At 51.7% G+C, this 21,794-nt stretch overlaps 1 protein-coding gene across 7 annotated transcripts in view; it reads right to left on the bottom strand.

Moving 5' to 3' along the window:
* NF2 (NF2, moesin-ezrin-radixin like (MERLIN) tumor suppressor) overlaps positions 1-21,794 on the bottom strand; it is a 49,440-nt gene continuing 27,646 nt past the window's right edge. For 2 of the 7 annotated variants that reach the window (XM_069795380.1, XM_069795375.1), the window contains 6 exons: positions 21,461-21,583; positions 20,875-21,092; positions 19,426-19,531; positions 14,019-14,149; positions 12,066-12,225; positions 1-1,488 (listed from right to left, as the gene is read on the bottom strand). In XM_069795380.1, coding sequence (XP_069651481.1) covers positions 1,438-1,488; positions 12,066-12,225; positions 14,019-14,149; positions 19,426-19,531; positions 20,875-21,092; positions 21,461-21,583 — 789 coding nt within the window. In that variant the 3' untranslated portion in view covers positions 1-1,437. Of the gene's footprint in view, positions 1,489-10,141; positions 10,270-12,049; positions 12,226-14,018; positions 14,150-19,425; positions 19,532-20,874; positions 21,093-21,460; positions 21,584-21,794 lie in introns of those variants that run through there. The other 5 variants (XM_069795379.1, XM_069795378.1, XM_069795377.1 and 2 more) reach the window with 5 other exon arrangements.

Raw genomic sequence — 21,794 nt, 5'->3', positions numbered from 1 at the left:
TCCCCCTCCTAGTGCTTTGAATTTTTATTAAAACAAAGGAGAAAAACGTTATTTCTTCCGAGTACAACAGTCCAGGGGAATGGGAAAGCGGCTGTGCCAGGCCACAGCCATTCGAATCGCAGCCACGTGCGGGGAGTTGATCCGAGGCAGCGCGGTTTTAAATAAAAAGGGTTCAGGATGCGATCTACTACATGCCAAGCCCCGGGGCTGACCCTCCGGCTGACTCCGGTGTGGCTGTAGGTCAGGTAAGGTTGTGGGATGGAGGAATTGGGGGTCCCAAGGGGATGCGGGGGATGCCGGGGGCAGCACCAGCTCCGTGAAAGGGTAAATTGCAGCTGGAAGGGAGGTTTCCCCCCATTGAACAGAGGGCAGGATTTGGGACGGAGACACAAAGGAAAGGTCAGGGCATCCCCGTTCTCCCCGTGGCCGCTGCTGGGGGGTCAGAGCTGTGAGTAAAGGCACCTGCTTAGGGACAGGCAGGAGCAGGCAGCCCCAGTGTTCCCCTGCCAGGACACAGGCAGCCCCCCCAGCTCAGCCCGGGGAGGCTCAGAGGAGCTGGGGGGGGGGCCGCATACCGCGTTACAGGGTGCTGGAGCTGAGCACCCAGCAAAAGCCTGGCCCTGAGTCCCCAGAGACCCCCTGGCCTCAAGCTGCTCAGGTTTGTCACAGTTTGCAGGAAAAAAAAGGTTTCATTTGGCTGGCACTAGCTGTTCTCCTGCTCCTTATCCCTTGCAGAGAGAAGGAGGAGGAGGAGGAGGAGACCTTCCTCCCCACCTCCTGCCTCTGCCTCCTCTCCCCAGAGAAGCAGTAGCCCTAATCCCCATAGACCGAGGTCCCTGCAGCTGCTCTAATCCTGCTCCCTGCCCGCCTGCCTCCCACCTCTGCTGGGCGCTGGGAGAGCCGGCGCGACGGCCCCTGATTTACAGCACTCTACTAGAACATGCTCTGTGTTCCTAATGGAGCTCCAGGCACCACCGGCACGGGGCTCCAGGGCTGGCACAGCCGCTGCCGGCAGAAGAAGGCAGCCCGGAGGGATGGCATCCTCGCCAAGGGAGACCCTTCGGCACGCTCCTCCACCGGCTGCCAGGCTGGGGGGCACGGCCGCAGCCCTGACCCCAGCACCAGGGGGAAAGCCTGGAGGGCTGAGCCAAAAATCTATGCTAGAAAAATAACAAAAAGGCTGGGTGGGGGAAAAAAGGTAAAAAGAGAGACACGGAGGAGGATAAATGGACACTAAGCTAGAAAACATCACACAGTCTGTGGGCGGCCGAGCCCCGAGTCCATCGGCGTGCAGAGGCTGGTAGCACCCAGCGGGGACTGGGGGGCGATGCCCGGCTCCCCGGCCCCGGTTGGGGTACGCCGGTCTTAGGGGAGAGATTCTGGCTTGTGGGGGAGCCGGCCGGCAGGCAGCAGCGGTGCGGAGCGGCTGGTCGCTTCCTAGAGCTCCTCGAAGAAGGCCACACGGGACTTGGTGCTCTGTAGGGTGAGCTGCAAGAAAGCAGAGGGGTCGGCTGAAGGGGGACAAGGCTGACCCCCCCCTCCTTCCCGCAAGGCACCCAGACCCAGCTTCGCCCCTCCCAGGAGGGCACCGGGTTGAGCAGGAGGGAGCTGCTGCCTTTATCCCCTCCTGGCCCAGCCCCTGCCCCTCCAAAAATACCAGGGAAGGCAGAAGCAGGGACGTCGTGCACACCCTCAGCAGCCAAGCCCCCGGCCGCAACAAGCATAAGCCCGAAGGCAAAGCGCAGGGCAAGGGGAGGCAGGTTGGGCTGGGGCAGCGCAACTGCTTTCTGCGGCCGACACCACCTTCCCCCCCCAAAAAAAAGGCTGCTGAGGGGCCGCAGATTCAATCAACTTAATTAGCATGGCTGCAGCTTTCAGGTTGTGGGATACACAGGAGCCTGGACCAAAGGCGCCCATCCTGGGCATGGGACTGTGCCCTTGGGGTCCAGCGAGCTCCTTCCTTTCCTTGCCCTGAGGGTGGGGGAACACACGGGGCTCTTGCAAAGCTGGAGGAGAAACAATCTCCATCAACTGAGAACAGAAGAAGAACCACGCTCATCTCTAAACCAACAGCTTCCCCAAAGCCTCTGGGCCAGGCAGGTACCTGTAACCTCCGTCACCAGTTAGGGACCATCCTCTGTCCCATGCTCATGTCCAACCCCAGCCCACCACCCTTGCTGGAACGAGCATGCATGCCCGGCGTGCTTCAAGCAGCCACAACGCAGCTCACCACCACCGCCGCAGGACCTGCGTGGGGCTGACGCCTTCCCCCTGCCCCGGGACCTCACCCCAGACCTGCTCCCTCCATCCCGCAGGAGGATGGAGCTAGAGAGCCCTCGCTTGGAGGACTGTGTCCTTGGAGCCAAGGCTCTGCAGGACTTGGAAACCTGGCCCAGAAAGGTTTTTTACAGTGCTAGCAAGGCTATCTGAAAAATAATACTCCATGGAGGAACCGCAAGCCCATTTTCTAACGGGCCAAACGAGAGACGAAAGAAACATCCTCAGCAGCGAGGAAGAAATCACAGTATTTACAGATAACCACCCAGAGGAGCATGGCGGGAGAAGTGCCACCTTCCAGCCAGCTGCTGAATCACCGCAAGAGTTTGCCAAACCAGCCGGCTAATTGCAAAGGCTTCGTTTCAGCTGGATTAAACAGCGATGCCTTCCGCTGGGGACCCGGTTTTGCTGAAACAGGAATCCTAGGATCACGTTACAGTGAGTTAAGCCCCGCGATGGAGCTGCCAAGCACTCCCCCCCTCCCCGCTTCCCCCCATGGCCTTTCCTCGGTAATTCCTTCACAGCTCTAATGCCATTCTGAAAAAATCTGTATTGCAGAGGAAATTTCTGCAGGGGCTTAACACCCTTTGCTGGCAGCATCTCCTGGGCCAGGGCTGCTGGTCCCCCTCCTTAGCATCCCCCTGCCCCTCCAGCATCCCCTCCAGAGCTGGATGGAGGGTGGATGAGATGGGACAGGGGCTCTGTGTGCTACGGGCAGCTCTGTGCCTCTCTTTCAAGGCTGGAGGCGGGGGGGGGGGGGAAGGAGCAGGCAGCCCCAGCCTGCTGCCAGCCCCACTGATGGCCCCAGTGCAGGCTTCATTTCAGCTCTTCCAGCAGAAATCCTGCCTGTGATCCCAGGCTGACACCTGGCTGGGTCACAGGCCAGAGAATTTGGCGTACAAAACCTGAGCGGACATCGCGGCGTGCAGCATAGTCCTTCCCTTTGAGCAGGGCTGCTGCAACGACCTGGTGCGAGGATGGGGACTGCGGTCCCCCAGCAGAGAAGGGCAGTGGGCGAGGGGGCATTGTGGGGCAGGAGTGGGGTGAGTGAAGCTGAGCCGTCCCACACGTTTGCCTGAGTGCCAGGGCTCTCACCGGAGCCCATCCACCCACCACAGCCCAAAATGGGGCAGCTTCCCTTTCCCATTTTGGCTGGGGAGACCTCCGAGAGGCCAGACACCCCCAAGGAGGAACATTTACCTGCCAGCTACCTACTTCCTAACGCTCCATCACTGAATTCATCTCTTCTGCAGGCTGGATGGTGAATCAAAGCATCCCACCACCTCCCCAGCCCACGGCAGCTCACAGTGCCACTCTGTTAAAGCACAGCACGGGGAGATGCCCCCAGGTGCCCCCCAGCAAACTTAGTGCTCTGACGGAGAAATGAAAGGAGCCAGATGATGCAGAGAGGGAAGATGTTTCCCCCAGGCTTATAAGATTTGACTATTTCGAGTCTGCTCTCTGCCTTTAGCTACACGCAGCTCTCCATTAATCCCCCGTGCACTTTTGCGGTCCCGGGGTACCTCAAAGCACTGCTCGAGCAGCAGCCGCTGTGCCCAGAGCTGTGCCTTCCTGAGCAAACGCTGCTGCAGTGCTGTGGGAAGCACGTGGAGGCAGAGCTCCGAGGGCATCCAGCACAGGCGCAAGGAGAAAGAAGAGATGCAGCCCTGCTCTTTCAGCAGGGGCTTTCATCCATGACTTTCAAAGGCTCCCTGAGATGTTCCGCGTTAATTTTTTTACCTATCGAGGGAAACTGAGGCATAGGAAGAGCAGCCCAGCTGTGGGCATACAGGGAAAGGGAGCAAACACAGGTTCTTGGTAAGACGGGGTCCCACAGAGAGGTGAGAGCACTGAATTTCCAAGAAGGCCATGCCCCATGGCTCGGTGGCACTCAGCAGCGGCCAGATTTTGCTATTTGAGAGGCAAAGACCACATGGATTTCAACGGCAACAGAGCAGGCACCCGTGCTGCCACCCTCACTCCTGCTGAGGAGCGGAGGCAGAGGCACACCCCCATCTCTCATCACCCCCATGTTACGCTCTAGCTGTTCCTGAGAAAGCCAGGAGACTCGTGCAGTGCTGGTGTCTGGGCAGGAGGATTTCTTCCCATCTAGGCTCCCGGGAGAGGAGCCTCCGGCTGTCTTTCTTCCCAGTAACCTGGAAGGTGTTAGAAAAGCATCACACGAGTGGGATACGGGCACAGTTGGCACATTTCTCATTAGCAGGAGCTGGGTTATGGCTAAGACCTTGGCAGTGGCCAGCAACTTGAGGCTGCTCTGCCTTCACGACCCCTGGAGCGAAGGCATCTCCAGCAGCCACCAGTGGGACCTCCCGCACCAGGAATTGGGGCTGCCCAGCAGCTCTCAGGCAGCTGCCTTCTCACATCCGATTACAGTCAGGCACATGGATAAACAGAGAGGAAATTAGGATTGCTCTTGACTGCACACTGACCCTCCACCACTGATGCTCCGCTATGCCTGGAGGGAAAGCTCCCACCCTCCCTTTTTCTTTCTTTTATTCTTGTTTTTCTTGCTGTTGAGCACTTGCAGACAGGGTGATCCTTGCTCCCACCGCAGGCCGTGCTCAGGTGAGGTGTGGCGGTCTCGACGCGAGTGTGGCACGGCTGCAGCATCGACAAAACCTGAGGGATGCGCTGGAGGAAGACGGGCAGACCCAAGGGAAGCTCTTGAGGGCAGCGAGCCCCACGGCAGCCTGAGTCATCCCACCCAGCGCTGCAGGGGTACATGGAGGTGCTGCGTAAGCCAGTGGGCATGGAGAACCCTGCAGCCGAGCTCGCTTCCCATCTGCTTTCGGCCGCAAAAGCATGAGCCCCAGACAGCTCTTTGCAGGGAAATCCCACTCCCTCACACAGGAAGCAACTGGTTTTGTTCTTTTCTTTTCTGCACCGGGACGTGAAAGGGAGGAGGAGAGCAGCCGGGGAGGAAAGCACAGTCCTGCTCTGGCCTCTCCATCGTCTGCTGGGGGAAAGCCCTAAGGTGGCCTCCAGCATCTCTGCAAACTCTCCGCACCCTCTGCCTCCCCTTTCCCTGGCCAGGCAAGGAGAAATAAATACATATACACCCGTACCATAATGTTGTGCAGGCAAGGCAGAGTGATTAAGAGCGAGTTACATTCTCGTCAGTGCGGAGAGGGGAAAAAAAAAATTGATTTACAAGCAGTATTATGATAATCTCCTTCCTGCAGGAGGGAGGGTGGGCTCCACAATGCACTACCAGAGCCATCAAAGAAAATTTAGAGAGAGAGAGAGGGAGCACAATTAAGCGGCCAGAGCTCACATGAATCAAGATACAAGAAAGAGAAGAGTCCCACTCCCTGCATTCCTACACTGGGGTTCCTCTGAGCTCTGCTTTTACCCAGGGCTGCTGGACTGATTTGATTTAAGAAAAACAAACAAAAGCAACCCAATAAGTCCCTCATAGCCAAACGCGGTTTAGAGTGGCTAACCCAATAACCGCAGGCACATAACTTCTGCTGGCAGGGCAAACTGAATAGAGAGAAACCACCCGGGCTCTCAGCAAGCCCACCAGAGCCAGTGCCCTTCCCACGCACTGGAGATGGGGCACAGGCAGAAGGGGACTGCAAATCACATCAACCTTCCCCCCCATCCTCCCAGCTCCTGAGGAACGGGGAGAGGTTTACAATTTCTCATTTCCTTGCTGTTTCCTTGCTTATCCTCCAGCCTGGCCAGGCTGGAGGAGAGGGTGACCCATGTCACCCCTAGTGGCATCACCTCACCCCATGTGATGCTGGGGACATCTTCCTGCTGCTGGGAGGGAAATCTACAGTCCCTGCTAAATCATTGCCCTGTGCTGCATACAGTAAACCCTCTTTATTCCCCCCACTGCTCCCCTGAACATCCTTCTCCATCCCTGCCCACTCCCCAGTCCCCACCAGCCAGGTGGACCTTTCAATTCCCACATTTACTTTTGAAACTGAAACCTTATTTTTCCCTCCCCACCCCCTTTCCAGTCCCCACCTCGCCGTTTCTCTGTTACTCCCACGCTGCTGTTTATTCTCTCCCAAGCACAACTTTCCCCCGGCCTCCAATGCTTTGATGAGTGCGTTTAAAAGAGAGAAGATGACGCTCCATTTGAAGGAAATGCTTTTCAAAGGCTGTCACAAAAATAGCTGATAGGCCTGACGTTTCCCAGTTTCCTTTCGCTCCTTGTAAACAAGGAAAGGAGGCTGCCGTGTCCCAGTTTAGCTGCCAGGGAGTTTCACTTCCCAGCTCCGAGGAGAACCAGGGCAGAAAGAAAATGAACCTAGCAGGGACACAGCCTCGCACACACGGGTATATGTGGGCAAGACCCACGTGAGATGCACTTCCATCTCCTCCTGCACTCAGAAAATGTGTGCCCAGAGGTGTCTAGAGCTGCTTTGCTCACCAGGTATCTCCTGGCTCTCGCCTGCATCCTAGCTGTGTGCCAGGCAGGGCAAGAAGCCAGCATCTTCGCTCATTTTTTCTCTCTACCCTCACAGCTCCTGAGGGGATGGGAAACACCGGTGCTGCTTCTCCTGGGAAGTCCCTTGCTGGTTGTGTGCCCACTCTGCAGCATGCAGCCTTCCCCTCTCCTGGTGGGAGTGGATTATACAGTGATGCCACGGCAATGCTGCAGTTCTGCATGAGACTAAAGAGCACCTCATCCGTGTCCAGGCTACCACAGGATCCACAGGAAAGGATGGAACCACCTGTGTGCGGCTCAGCCTGCTCTGTACCACCCAGGCTCCCTCCTTTTGCCCTTCCCAGAGCAGAAGTATTTCTTGTCCTGGTCCCCTCCCTCTGCGGGATTAAGGTCCAGAGGCACAATAACGTTCTCCTTCCCCGAAATGGCTGTGGTCCTCCATCTCCCCAGCAAACCACTGGAGCGAAGCGGACCCATTTCACGCAGGGGAGTCTGCAGGACCCAGAAGGGGAGAGATGAGGAAGGGAGTCCCCAGAAGATGACAGAGACCCCACAAGATTTGTTGAAGTCCTCGAGGGACATGTTTCAGTCTCCTTCCCTAGCAAGATGCTAGCCAGGCGCAGCTGGAAAACAGGCAGAGGAAAGCCGTCTGCCCCAGCACCAGCCTCCTGAAAACCTTCAGCCTGCCCAGATGATTAAGTAGCCTCATGACATTTGGTGGTGGCACAGCAGCTTCATATCTGCATCACAAGAGGCTCTGATAGCAGTGCCCATCACCAACTCAGCAGTGTCCTTACACTGCTGTAGAGGACAGACCACAGCATATCTTGAAGGTCAGAGGAGTGAAGACAAGCCTGCAGAAATCCTCTTTGCTCTGCCTCGCTCGCCCCTCCGTGCTTGGCAGCCAGGAGCTGCTCATTGCCTAAACCTGAAGGGGACGATGCTGCATCCATAGGAATGCGGTAGAACATGACTGTTCATGGCCCAATGAGGGAGGAATCCCAGACTAGTCTACTGGTGATAAATAAGCAGATTTGAAGTAGATTATCCAAACAACAAGTGCCTCAATGATAGGAGAAAATCCTGCATTACCCAAGTTGAGGGCAATGCTGCACCACAACCAGGATCAGCCAGGAGAAGAATCAGCAAGAGCACGGTCAGCAACACCTCACCCCACCACCAATGTCCGCACAATCCCCATGGGCACCAAAAGTGCTGGCCCCAAGGAACGAGCTTGAGCCCCAGAGAAACACCGCATCTGAGAAAAAGCTGAGAGCTGTGTGAGAGCCTGGCAGGGAAAGGCCAAGCCTGCCTGTTGAAGGACCAAAGTACTGCTCAAGGACAAAGCCGCTTGTCTGGAAACAGGCGTGGAGATTTGCTCCTTGCCTTGGATACTTCAAAGGGCTTAAATCACAGTAAATAAGCATGACTGTGCAAGAAGAAAGCAACTGGAATGAAAGACTCAATTGTGTTTTAGAGCAGCAGCCTGTCCTGGGAGTCTTCCTACACTGGAGGATGCAAGGAAGAAGTGGGTTTTTTCATCTTCTACCACAGCATAAGCGGCAAACCCTCCCGAAGCTGAGCCAGCTGGAGTTAGCAGCACCAACCCACAGCGCAGAGCGCTACGGAGAAGGGAAATCAGTTTCCAGATGAGGTACTTGTGCTGTGCCCACAGAGCTCATAAAAAAGGATTAGCATGTTAACCACGTAATTAAACATGAAAAACTTAGCAGGCGTCTTCAAAGGCAGGCAACAAAACCCAGAGGTCACACCACAGCACTTGCTGTGCATCTGGTTTAATTATGGGGGCTCCTCCCAGGCACCGAATCGCTCCCAGCTGCTGGATTAGTCTTTTCACAAACTGCCAGGGCTTCATTTAATCTCCTTATGCTGTGGCCACAAGTGGATTTCGTCCCAATTTCACCTGCCATGGAGTTCCTCAAACCAGTGGGATCGGGACAGCGGGTTTCAACCATGGCCAGCCTGCCCCAAGAGATATCCAATGCCTCCCCTCAAGGTGGCCCAGACCTGCAGGGTCACCCCTCATTTTACCCTTTTTCCCAAGGAAATGCTTAAAAACGAGAGCAGCCTGTCTTGGGAACACCTGCAGCCCCCCAGAGAGCAACTGGCGGCAGCCAGCCGGCACAAAACCCTAACTTGAGTGATTTACAGTGCTGCCTGCAGCCCTGAAAGGGCTGGTCTATTCAAGAACGGCACAAACCTGTGCTGATAGCTTCTGGGTACCCGCCAGGGAGAAGTCTGCATCTAAAGCATCCTCCTGCCTCTGCCACAGAGCTCCAGAGGTGCGGGGAAATTGCTCCATGGTTGGCTGTACATGCCCCCCACGCAGGCAGGGCTGTGCAAGCCCTCAGAGTAACTTTTAACAAAAGCCTTTTCCAAAGGTGCTTACCACCAGGTTTACCACCCGCCTTCGTGAACGCTGCTACCGCAGCATCTGTGCCGTTTCTTCCCTTAGCGCTGCCGCTCGAAACTCGCTAAACCCTGTGGGTGTGCAAGAACCACGGTCGAGGAAAGAGCAAAAAAGCTTTCCCAAACTCATCCTCCTGAAGGAGGGAGTCAATGCTCTGCACACACACACAGCCTGCGGATTCAGGGCAAATCCTTGGAGGAAAGCAGGCTCCGGAAAAAGAGACATGACGTTAACAGAGCAGGAGTCACCAGCGTGCTGAAGGAGGCAGGGGACAGGCAGCGGCATCGCAGGCAGGCAGGAAAGCGGCTGACAGCCGGTGTCCCTAGGCGTTGATGGTGACCAACGGCACTACCTCCAGCACAGTCTCCATGGACCACCCCCAGCTGCAGCCTTGCCTAAGAGCTACCTGCAGACACCGGCTGTCCTCAACCGTCTGCTTTATGTTCCTGCGATACTTCTCAAACAGGCAGACGCTCATAATGCGTCCACGTGCTGCTCCGCTCCTAGACGGAGGTGTGCATTTTTAGCCTGTTATGACAGTTTTGGCAGCAGAGGGTTGACGGGGTTTGTTTGGGTTTTTTTAAATCCTGAATTTCTTTCTGCGGCAAACAAGGGGGAAGGTCCTGGTTTACTTCACTAAAGAAATCTTCAAAGGCCACCCTGCACCTCCAATATATTCCCAGCCACCAGCAGCACAGCAAAACCAGGCACGTTTAATTATTTAAGCATCTACGCCTGCACTCCCCAATGATGTTGCCAACTCAACTTCTGCCAAGAAAGACGCTTCCCAACACAGAGGATCAGGTGCAAAAATGCAGAGAGACTGTGAACGCTACCGAGGGAGCAAGAGCCGGGCAGGGCGGCTGCCTGCGACATGCTGCACGGGTTCACCATGGGGACAGGCAGGGTGCTGTGCCGTGGTGAGCCCGGTCTCACCGGCACCACACCCCACTGCGGTGCATAAGGAGCATTGTAGGGGTGGCAGCAATGGGAGCTGGCTAGAGCAGTGCGTATCGCAGGCAAGCTCATGCACGGGTTAGTATTACGGCCAGTGATCCCATCTCCCCACGCAGAGTACCTTGGAATAACCTACTTTGCAGTCTCAAATGCAGATAGGTCTTCTGCCCTGGGCTTGAGGCTAAACCAGCAAAATAAAATGAACAACAACAACAAAAAAATCCTCTGTGATACGAGTAATGTCAGGTCATTTGTGCAATCTGTACAGTTTGCCCAGAGCGCTGAAGTGATCAGCAGCTTCCAGGTGGGGTAGAGGGTTGGTATTATTTAAGTATTGCTAAACTGCTATCCCCTTTTCCATTTCCAGTGTCTTGCATTTTCCTTTCCATCACAACTGTAAAGACAAAAGCCCTCTTGACCTCCTGGTGGCATGAACAAAAGCAGTCTGCAATTTTGTTCTGATGTGCTCCACTAATAGACTATTATTTCAAAACCTTTGCTCCTCCGGCTAAGATGCAGGAGCCGGGCAGCCTTGGCTCCCTCCTGAAGGGAGGGGACAGAACAAGACTCGAGCTTCAAAGGAACGAAAACTGACCGCACGGTCCCAATTACAGCGATGAGCCCTGACAGACATTGAAATGATTGCCCAGCCACCTTCTTTAAGTGAGACAAATGGGACCATCAGCTCTCTATGAACTCGTCTCTGTCAGAAGTTAAAATTTAGCATTTTCCGTTTAAACCAAGGACTCTGAGCACGGAGACAAAACCTAACAAAACCTACTGGGAGCAGAAATGTCTTCAGATTCTATGATGACAAAAGGGCCTGTGATGATTTTTATATTCTCTGCTCTGGTGGGACAGGAACCCGAATAGCTCAAGGCTAGCGTGGGGAAACCAGGAAGTGAGACCTGCTAGATCAATTTTCCTGCCCCAATTCAGTGATCACAAACTCCCATCCATGAAAGTCGGCATCAACTGATATTTTCAAATCTTTTCAGACGTAACTCTCAGCTGGGAATAGTAAAGAGAGAAGGATTTGGTTTTAAAACATGGAGTTGTTATCACAGCCTGCATCCCATGCCATACAGATTTCTGAATCCTTCACAAGGACAACTGCTAGCTGAAGAAAGCCAGCTGGCTAAAAGCCTTTGCAGGTGAGTGGGGCTGACCACTACAAACCACTGTACCAATTATGGATGTGCCCTCAGTCCCTTGTTCCACTGAGCCCAACTGGGAGAACAGCAGAGCTATTAAGCAAAGGAAAAGGACAGGACATAAAAATAAAGAACGGGCTTTGTTGTGACCTTTCAGGAGTGACCCCCCCAGGCTAGCAGATCCAGACATCCTAACTTTTTGGCTAAGTTACTCATCTCAACCACATTTCTAGAGGCAGGTGGTTCCAGGGTCCACAGCACAAGGGAGCAGACATCTCGCACACACCCTGCTAGCAAAAGGTTTTGCTGTTAGTATTTGAAGCTGCGCTACAGGTTACTCAAGAACAGATTAAAAGAGAGGATGAGGCTTTTGGCTTTTTCTACTGAGAGCCCATAAGTCAGGAGTATTTTTGCCCGCATTATTCACCAGATAAGGTCAACGCTGCTTGCCTGTAGGGAATGATTGCAATAGGCAGGTAGGGCTTTTCCTGCTCCTGGGGTCACTAGGGTAGCAGATCCCTTCTAACAGCATCCCTGTACAGCTCTTGTTAAGGCTCAGCAAGAACTTCAAACCTCAAGACCTTTGCATCCCTTCACATAGCACTGAAGAGACAAGATTTGATTGTGGCAAATATAAGCAGGACCACCAGAAGCTGAAATCCTCTGCACCCTGGTTCGAAGCTAAGCAGCCCAGGAAGAAAGCCTAGATCAAACAATTTTATTATAACAACTTGTGCAAAAGCTAAACCAAACGGAAGGGTTATTTTGTTGTTGTTTTTAAAGGATTTCATCAGGCGAGATACAAACTGGAGGCCTCCGATACCTTTTTAATAGTGTTGTGCTTGCTGTTGCCTCGGCTGGCATTCTCGTTGTGCAATATATCCAGAGCTGTCTCTCTCTCCTTTAGCTTCAGTGCCTCAATTTCTGTCTTCAGCTCATTCAGCTGCTCCTGCAGGTGCTTGCTTTTCTCCATGTACTCTACCCTAGCATACACAAAAAAGTCCTGGGTTAGTGCTGGCCAGCGGCAGATAGTGACACGATCCTGTGGCAGCCGATAACGGAATTATAACAGAAAACCCTTAGCTTCATCATTTCTGGTGTGTGGAACTGACATTAGTTTACAGCACACAGTAAACTACTCTGAGCAATGACTTGTTCATTATTAAAAAGAGGACCCAGACTGCTGACCCAAGAACAAAACTGAGTTCCATTACTATAAAAAAATAAAGTCAAGCTGGAGCTGCTGGATGATGTTTGTAAATCTCCCCATTTCTGAGTGAAGCTGCACCATGACATAGGCTAACATTGCACAGTTTCAGTCTACAAGATAGTGGTTTAAGCGCTTCTCTACTCCACCGCTCCCTCTCTCAAACCCAGCTCACAAACTCAAAGGCACGAATCCTTTCAGTAAGGAAGGACCCTGATGTACTGACTTCTCATGTTTCAGAGGGATTCAGCTTGTAAACCGTGTGGGAGCAAGCACTGCCCCCAAAATATCAGGTATCTTTTAGACACACAGTATCCCTGGGAGAAAGAAAGGTCTCCAAAAAAAGAAAAAGAAAAAAAACCCCAAACCCAGCCATTCTTGGGACTTGGCCATAACTGCCTTCCACAAGGAAGCATTGACTGGAGAAAAATCACACCATGCCAGCCTTGTACTTGTGATTAAACACTGACATCCAGGTCAAAGTACCAGCAGACTAACAAGAACCCTTTCAGAGTGCCAAAATTTGTAGCAAGGTTTATCTCAGCACCCAAGGAAGCCGAACAGTCCCGGAGAAGTCAGCAAAAGCATGCTATTGCTTTTAGCATTTGGCAGAGCCAGGCTCTTCCTGCTTAGGAGAGTGGGATGACCTAGTTAGCAACCTGGGTACAGAACCAGGAATTATCCTGTTATTTTCAGCTTCTATCTTTTTCCTTCTGGCTTTAGGAAAAGTTTTTAACCTCTGTCTCTGGCATAGTGGTCTGTTATTTCATACATGGGAGAGGGTACTCAGCACAGGCAAAATAAACCACCCTGTGGGATCCAGGGGCATTTCATTCCAGCCCCAGGAAGTTTTGGCCGGAGCGCTATGGCACAGCCCTTCTAGCTTTGATCTACTACCCAATCGATGAACAAAGTACATTATTACTACAGAGATTAAAATCTGATCTGCTTTGATTTCTGCTAAATTTGTAATTTTGAAGGCTACACTTAAACCCTCAGGAAAACACAAGATCAAAGCTCATAATCACATCCAAACTTGCTTGCACACACTTTTTATATATAAACATGACACAGATTTCAAGAAAAAGGGTTAAAGCCCTAACACGGGACCTTAGCTCACATTTTCTGGACACACTGCAAATGCACAAGCACCAGCCTGCAATAGCTCAGCAGTGCAATAGCTCAGTGCACCAGCAGTCAGACTGCTGTTAACTCTTTCTATCAACACGGACAATTCAAGCCTAAAACAAGAGTCAGGTTAACCATATGGAGAGGAATTGACGGGTGCAGGGCTCAGCATGCTTAAACTCGCCTTTAAGCAGGCAGCAGAGACGCATCTGTGACACCAGGTCCCCACCCAGAGAAACAGTCAGTCAGTAGCTACATCATGCTCTGGGCAGAGCTACTAATGACCTTGGTAAAAGTGAATCCAAAAGACTTCTCCCCCTTCCACCTCACACCGGTGCTTGTCTGGAAGCTAAAAGTCACATTCAGCCCTGGTGCAATTCCTCCCACTGCAACTGAGGCACAAATCCCAGCCCTGACCCAGACTGGACGCATGCCACATACTTCTCTTTCTCGATTTCCATTGAAAGCCTCTTCATGTCCGTATCCTTGAAGTCAAAGGACAGGCTCTCATTGATGAGGTTGAAGCTTGGCAGGTCGGTAGGCAGTGCTGTTGTACTTGAGTTCATGGACTGCTAAAGTGAGAGAGAGTACAAATTAATCACATTTGGCCACACAAGTGTTCCTATAGCAAATGTTCTGTAACACAGAGGTAAAATCAGAGTAACACCTAAAAATGCAGCTCAAGGTGCTACTTACTAATGCTGTAATAAGGTCCTGATCTGCTACTCACAGAGGTAACAACACACTGTTCCTGGAGCTGGGTCTATTCTACCGTGCAGCGGCGCCAAACTGGAAGGATCTCATCATTTGCATGGGGAAAGGGAAGGCACACGTGCATTCCTGATGCAACACAGCCCACAACCCCATTTGTCTGAACCAGCCTCAAGCTTTCTGGAGAGAAGATTAGGAGGTTCTTTTGTAGCTGGTGATCTTTTAACACAGAGGATGGCAAGCACTCCAAGGTGCTGCAGAAGCAGAGCAACAAACAAGCCCAACATCCCAAGCACCAGATCAGCCTGAAGATCCCCTTGCTCCATTCCCAATTTGCTCTTCAATTCAGAGCTATTGCTCTTCTGGGACCCTGCTCTCTGCAGTAGTAAAGAGAAGAAAAAACACCACCTGCCTTCAAAATCTATTGACAAAACTTGGTAAAATCTAGGTTTTATCACTGCTGTGCCACTTAAAACAACGTTGGACAGAAGCTGCCTCTTGGAAGACACCTGACAACTATTTAACATTAAATCGCATTTAAAAAGTGCAAGCTGTGAACAGGGGCAACACAAGTCCCTGTATGATAGCAGAGTCCTGCACTCCACCGCTCCCCAAAGTGTGAGCAAAGAACAACGTAACCCCAAGGGTTAACTTGGGATGCAATTTCAGCAAGGTCCACAGAGATGCACCAATACATTTTCATCTTCACAGTAATTTACAGTTCCAAGCGTTTAGGAACCACTGCTAGATTCAGTTGGAAATGCAGAGATAACATAGAGAATCACTCATATCACACCTGAGCAAGGATTTGGAACTTTCTTCCTCCTGCAAAATGCTGTGATATTCCCCACTGACACATGCTGCCTGGCCATCAGATTTTATCTTTCCTTAAAAAAATGACTATTCTCTCAGTCAAAAATTCTGTCACACCTCTAATAAATGGGCTCATTACCAGTAGAGGAAAAGCATCCTGACACAAGTCATCACTCTGCTCTTGCAATACGTTAGATGAGGTTGCAAGCAGCGGCACACATCAAGGGTGGCAGAGCAGCTTCAGATGGCAGACTGTGCGTGTGGATCTGAGTCAGAGCTGCTGCCAGCATGCTTAGCCCTTATTTTGGATATAAGAAATCCAACACAGCATCCAAAAGGTCACCCACCTCTCTGCTAGATGCTCCTTCTTGCCTTAAGGGATTCCTGTAATGAAAACAACATGCCCAAACCAGCCTGGACTGGAGGGATGGCAGGAGATGGTGCTGCAGAGACAGGCTGCTCTGGCAGCACACACCAAAAGCTGGTGGGATGGTTCTAGGGTACCTGCTCCAACAAACGAGATCTTGAGCTTCAGCCGGTTATTTCCTTCCCTCATTTCTCCTATTTGGGATACTCCAGGGACTGCTGGCAGCTAGCTCCACTTCAGCAAGAACCACTAGCGCTGAGGAAGTGACAGATTTACTCTGCACAATAACCTGCCTCTTCCCTCACTGCCAGCCTGGAATTCACAAACAGCCAGGGCTCGTCCCCCACTTGCTCTTTGGCTGGACAAACCTGAGAGGGACGACATTTCATTTACCCTGCAGAAGCAAAGCTGGAACACAAACACCTAGTACAAGCATAAACAAGGTGGCACCTGAAACTGCATTGCTTGGCCTGGCTGGAGCATTACAGGTAGGTTAGACTCACACAACAAGGAAACACGATTTCTTACTCCCCTTTGCGATCGCTGCTAGTGTGGAACACAGCCGCATTAATTCTGGAACAGGCGCTGAAAGGGACAGATGAGTACCTAAATTCCAGTCTCGAAGGAAAGGGGACAGGTCTGCCAAAGCACTTAACTGATTTAAATACTTGCATCACATTGACATTCAAGTCCCTTCCCTGTAAGGCACACAGGTGTTCGCAAAGCCCTTCCCACGTGAGGTTCTACGATCTCTGCTGTGCGGGGGAGCCAGGATCATCAGAACCAGCCTGCTGGCCTTCAAACAACCTTTAGCATTTTTTTCAGCACAAGCTTGTTGTTTTTTGTTTTAAAAAAAAAACCCCAAACAACAGCAGTAACAGTTGAGCAGGAATTTCAGTTGCTGCAATCATTAAGCCCAGATGCCAATCTGTCAGGGTTACTACAGCCACTTCCTCGCCTCTCCTCAGCACTACTCTTTCATGTAGCAACCAAAAAAATTGGTGGAGAAGTCAGAAAGCAGCAGCAGTGAGGAAGAGTAAGGAAAGAGCAAAGAAAGAGCATGCTGAGGGCTTTCAAAGGCACAGGCTTAATATCTGGAGCAAAGCACTTCCCTGCCATTTGCAATAATCCTGGACAAGTCTTGCACAAGGTGCAAAGATTTTTAATCCAGGGGTCATGGGGTGTCACCAGGACATGGGGTGATAAAGGGGACACAAACGTTTTCCCTTATGTGTTTCCTCACCTGGAACAAACTGCGTAACCCTGTTACTGCATTAAAGCAATTTCCTGCAGTTAATAGAGGCAGGCACCACACTGACAGTGGTCATCCCTCTGGAGTACAGAGCAAGTGAGACAGACAATAGTGGAAGCACAGAACAAGTCATGTCATGAGGCTTCCCCCACAGGGAGAGCTCCTCCTGTTGCTGCCACTGCCTTTACTTTGCTGCTCAGGAATCTGGGCAAGCTCAAGACGGCCACTTACTACTTCAAGAGGATCAGAGAAGAGACGACTGCCTTTAGTCTTGCCATGAGTGGTACCTGAAGGGCAATGAAGGAGGCAAAGAGCCGTCACCAAGTCAGTAAAGAATGAATTGCTCTCCCAGCCCTGATGGCCTGAGACTCAGATACACATCTTCTTTCCCATGCATCACCTATCAGTCCCATCACAAAAGCAGCTTGGGCTTCAAGGACTAAACAGACACTGAAACAAACTTTAAAGAACCAGGATGGGAGACTAGAAAGTTACCCCCCTCAAAAAAAAAATAATTAACTGTTTCTTGCCTTTTCTGCAATGCATCCATCCATTCCTCCCTTCCTCTCCTGCTCTTGTTCCCCCAGAGGGAAGTCCTGTCTAGCTCTCAGTGCCAGGGGACAACACAGCACAAGAACTGGGACCACAGAAAAGAACAAGCTCAGCATTACACCCTCATTAAGGAAGAGAGGAGCTGGAATCTTCCACTGTTTGTCAGAGCTGCCATTCACCTGAGGGACACGAGCGTCCCAACAGCAGCCTTCAAAACTGCTTCATCCCTCAGGCCACCCTGGGCTTATTCCCTCCCTTGGGCTGCGCTTGCCCACTGGGTTCCTCCGTGCGCTGGCAGGGGAGGAAGGCTCGCCCAAATCCAGCTCTCTGAAGTGGTGCACAGGAACAAGATCTCAGCACATCTCACTTGTCTGCCCCCAAACACACACGCAGCAGAGCGATGAGAGAGGCCACAGGGGAAGGGAGAAGCGAGGCAGGCATAACAGGGCATGGAAAGCCCAGCAAGGTTCTGTCACCTGGATATGGGCACAACAGTCACACTTGCATCCTCCTGACCTTGGAAAACAACAGCCATCAAGTCTGTGCGACATGGTGCTCCTCCCGAGGCTACAAGAGGGGCAGGAGGAGTGGCAGCTGCATGAGGGGATCCTGCCACCTAACTGGGGAGGAAAAAAGCATGTCCCCTTCCCTCCTGGCACCAGCAGCCATGTCAGGAAGGCCAAAGCTCTTTAGGGAAGGGAGAGGATGCAATGCCACGTGTCTGGATGAGGCAGTTTAGCATGGATTGCCTCCAGGCAGATGCAGCTGGAGGGGTGGAGCTGAGCTCCATGCAACCCTACAACATTCCCACTAATGAGGCTTTAACTCCGCAGGCAGGAACACAGCCACCCGGCTGCTCACCAGCACAGGCACGGAGATTTACACAGAAGGGCTCGCTAGCTGTGGCTCTGCCCATTTGACTAAGGATAGACACAGCAACGTGAAGGAACATGGATGTGTAAGAGCTGCCCAAACGTCAACATTGGGCTGATGTAGCCATGCAGTAGAGTTTCAATGAGGACACTCCACCCTGTGCACAAGTTAAACCCAGAATTAAAGAACTAGTGGATCTCAGAATCCTAGTGACTTGTAAAATAAGGAGCACTCCAAAGCTAAGCTTTATCAAGCACTGAGGTAGGTAGCACTTGACTGAGTGTCCCATAACTAAGAGCACCTGACTATTTTCCATCACTGTCATTTTTAAAAGCTTCTGAACATTTTTGCAGGGAACTTCAGAGAATTGGGATGAAAAGTTACTTCATCTCAAGCTCTCCTCAATCTGCTCCTCAAAACTTTCCAGAGGAGGGGGGAAGGAGCCTGCAGGTGCAAATTTAAACTTCAGTACTAGATAGGTCGATAACTCCCATGTATGTCTGCTGAGTTTATTCCTGAAGCTGTCAAGCTCTTCCCCTTTGCCTCTCAGGACAGCGAGGCAGCTGAACTGGCAGCTGTGGCAGGTGTGAGCCGCGGGGAGGGGAGCACTTGATGGGTTTTGCAGGCCCTACAGCACAACTGGAGAAGTTGAGGAAAGGAACTGCCAGACAGATCGGAGCAATGGTCATTTAGTCTAGCATTTCCGACCCCAGCAGCAACTGGGACCAGATGCTTCAGAGGAAGGTGCGAAATCCTCTTATGGGCAATTAAATAATCCCCCTTCAAGGAAGTTTTTTTTCCAGCACATAGATGCACAGTAGCCAGTTTATGCCCAAAGAATGAATTTACAGGTTCTGAACAATGTTTATCCTACCTAACAAGAATGAGGACATCTCTGTTTCTAAGTATTTAACCTTATTTTAAAGGCTATTGCTGAGCTGGTACACTCCACAAATGCCAGCAAAGCACAGCTCTGACATGTTTGTTAAATTGGTTTAAAATTTGCTGCCTCTAATTTCACCAGCAGCTCACTTGCTCTTGCAGCATGAGGCAGAGTAGGTGGGGGGAAAGAAAAAAGAGCAAAGTGATCTTCTGCTGGATAGGGTGCCTGGATGAAAAGGGCAAGCACTGCTAAGCGTTTCTGAACAGCTGCTAAGCAAGGCAATGAGATAGTTCGTACCCCTCCACTGACAGGATGGAGATACTAGACTCCTCCAGGCTACAGAGGAGGGCATATTTATGGGCTAGGAACTGGAGACCACAATACAGATTGCTCTTACCGTGTAGGATGACTTGCTGGTGATCTCCAAAAGCTTCTGCTTTGCTCTCCGCTCAGACTCGCGAGCCTCCTGAAGGTCTTGCTTTAGCTGATCAGCCTCCTTCGCCCTACAAAGAAAAATAGCAAATGGCAAATATTAGATTGAAGTTGAGAGGAATGAAAAGATGGAGAAGCAAGATTACAGTGTAGGTGTGGAAGAGGTTGAGATTTGTCCTGCAACAAGCCCTAACCTAAGAAATCAGAACCATTGACATGTGGGACATTTTAATTTGCACAAAAACCCAAGCCACAGAAGGGCAGCTCTGACACGGGCTCTGCATGAGCATCAACGAGCAAGGCTAAGGGCCGGAGAAGTGTGCCAAGATGCCAGAATGGGGAGAACAACTTCGGAAGTTAAGTTCAGACTTACAGGAGGAGAGGCAGTTTTATGACAAGTAAGTCTCTACTAATGATTATTTACTACATTAAAAAAGCAAAAAGTACCCAAGATTGGAAAGCTTTGCCTACTCGCAGGGCCCAACAATTCTAGAATTAGTGTCTACCCTTGAGGCTCAAGGACCCCCCACAAGGAGAAAGCCAAAGGAGGGAAGGACGCTTTCTCTGCCAGATTGAAATTTGAGTGGAGACTTCACAAGATAGAGACCAAGGCAAGAAGAGAAGGACAAGGGCAGCATTCGTCCAAGCAGAAGGGCTGACACCGAGCAAGCTCTCACACGGAAAGGAGTAATCAGTTGGAAGGAAACATGGATGATCTTTTACTTGCTCACTACCAAATGCACCACGGGACTTGGGCTCTGGTATCAAGAGGATGGAAACACCAGTTTTAACAAGAAGCAAGGGCTCCAGGAGCTAGGGAGACCTCAAGGCTAACCTGAAACAGAGACCTCACAACTGGTAAGGAGAACTAAACAACTGAGAGGTAAATAGAGGAATAAAGAGAAAATAGAAAATGTGAATCTACCATCCAGAAGAAAAAAAACAAACCCAAGTGTTATGCAGTGGGTGTTCGCAAAAATCACCCAAAAGTAGAGCTGGCTCCTGCTGCTGCTGTCAGGGCGTGAGAGGCGTGGAAGGCAGAGTGCCAAGGACCACAGTACCTTCTCCCCCACTAGCTGACGGCCCCTTTCCCTGCTGCTTTCACCACAGAATCTCTCCCAAAGAAGGCTTCAGAGAAGGGTCTCCAGCTCCGATCCAGGGAAAGATCAGAGCTACCACTGCCCTGCCAGCACCGTTTCCCACTCAGGGACAGCCCAGCTGTGGCAAACAGTGAGATGGAGAGAGAGAAACCAGCTGAGCCTTGGGGTTGTTTGCTGTTGCACATGCACGGGAGGCCAAGGGCTCACTGCAAACCGTTGGATGGACTAACTCAAGGCATGAGCCACTGTTTCAGCTAAGTCAGAAGGGGGTTGGAAAGCAAAGCAGAGGCAGCTGCAAGGTTGTACCCTCTGACCTCCTCTCTGACTCCTCCGCCATTTTCAGTGCCAACATCTCTGCCTCTAGCACCTTCTGTTCCATCAGCCGCTTCTCCTCCTCCGTCCGGATGGCTGTGGCTTTGATTCGCTGCATCTCCTGTTCAGCCTCAGCTGCTTTCTGAGCCAGGAGCTTGGCCTCCTCCTCCGTGATCTGAGCCTTCTCAGCCAGCAAGTCTGCTGTCTCTTCAGACCTCATCTGAGAATTAAGGCACATTAAGCCATCAAGCACACTGTATGTCTCCCCGAATGTGCTTACAACCCCCGGGGCAGGGCCCTGAGCTGCTCGCTCCACACGGCTGCCATGGCTCATAGAGTCCCTCCCTTCCATCAGAGCCTGCAGCCAAGACCTGCATGTGCCCAGGCTCTGTCCCAAATCATCCTCCTTTGTGCTCCTGCCACAGCAGGCTAGCAGGATGAAATCAACTCCATCCAGCCTCCTGATCACCGTCCACCAGCAGCAGTTTGAGAATAGGACAGTCACAGTGTGCCTCCTAAAATGCTTCAGTAGTGGAAAGAGTGAGGAACAGCTGCAGTGCCTCGGGAAACAACCTCCCAGAGACCTACCAGAGCCTCGTTGGCCATCGTTGCCTCCTCCTTTAACTGCATCAATCTTCTCTCCAGCTCATCCCTTGTCCTCTCAGCTTCTTCTCTCATTTGCTTCTCTCGGGCCAGGCGCTGCCGTTCCATCTAGGAAAAAGAGAATCGGGAAAGCAAGGAGAAATAACACACATTAGAAAGGCTTTCCACAGGATGAGAAAGGGTCACTACATGGAAGTCAGAGCACAGGACTGCACTGCTGCCTCCTCTCTGCTTATCAACATGGGGAACTTCACTAAATGGGGGTGACCTGATGCACCCTGCTCCTTTGAAAAGTGCCATTCCTGAGACAATCCCCTAT

The sequence above is a fragment of the Haliaeetus albicilla genome, chromosome 10 (assembly GCF_947461875.1).
Source record: "Haliaeetus albicilla chromosome 10, bHalAlb1.1, whole genome shotgun sequence".
NCBI lineage: Eukaryota > Metazoa > Chordata > Aves > Accipitriformes > Accipitridae > Haliaeetus > Haliaeetus albicilla.
The sequence above is the reverse complement of the archived record's forward strand: the minus strand, read 5'-3'. Positions and strand labels throughout refer to the sequence as shown.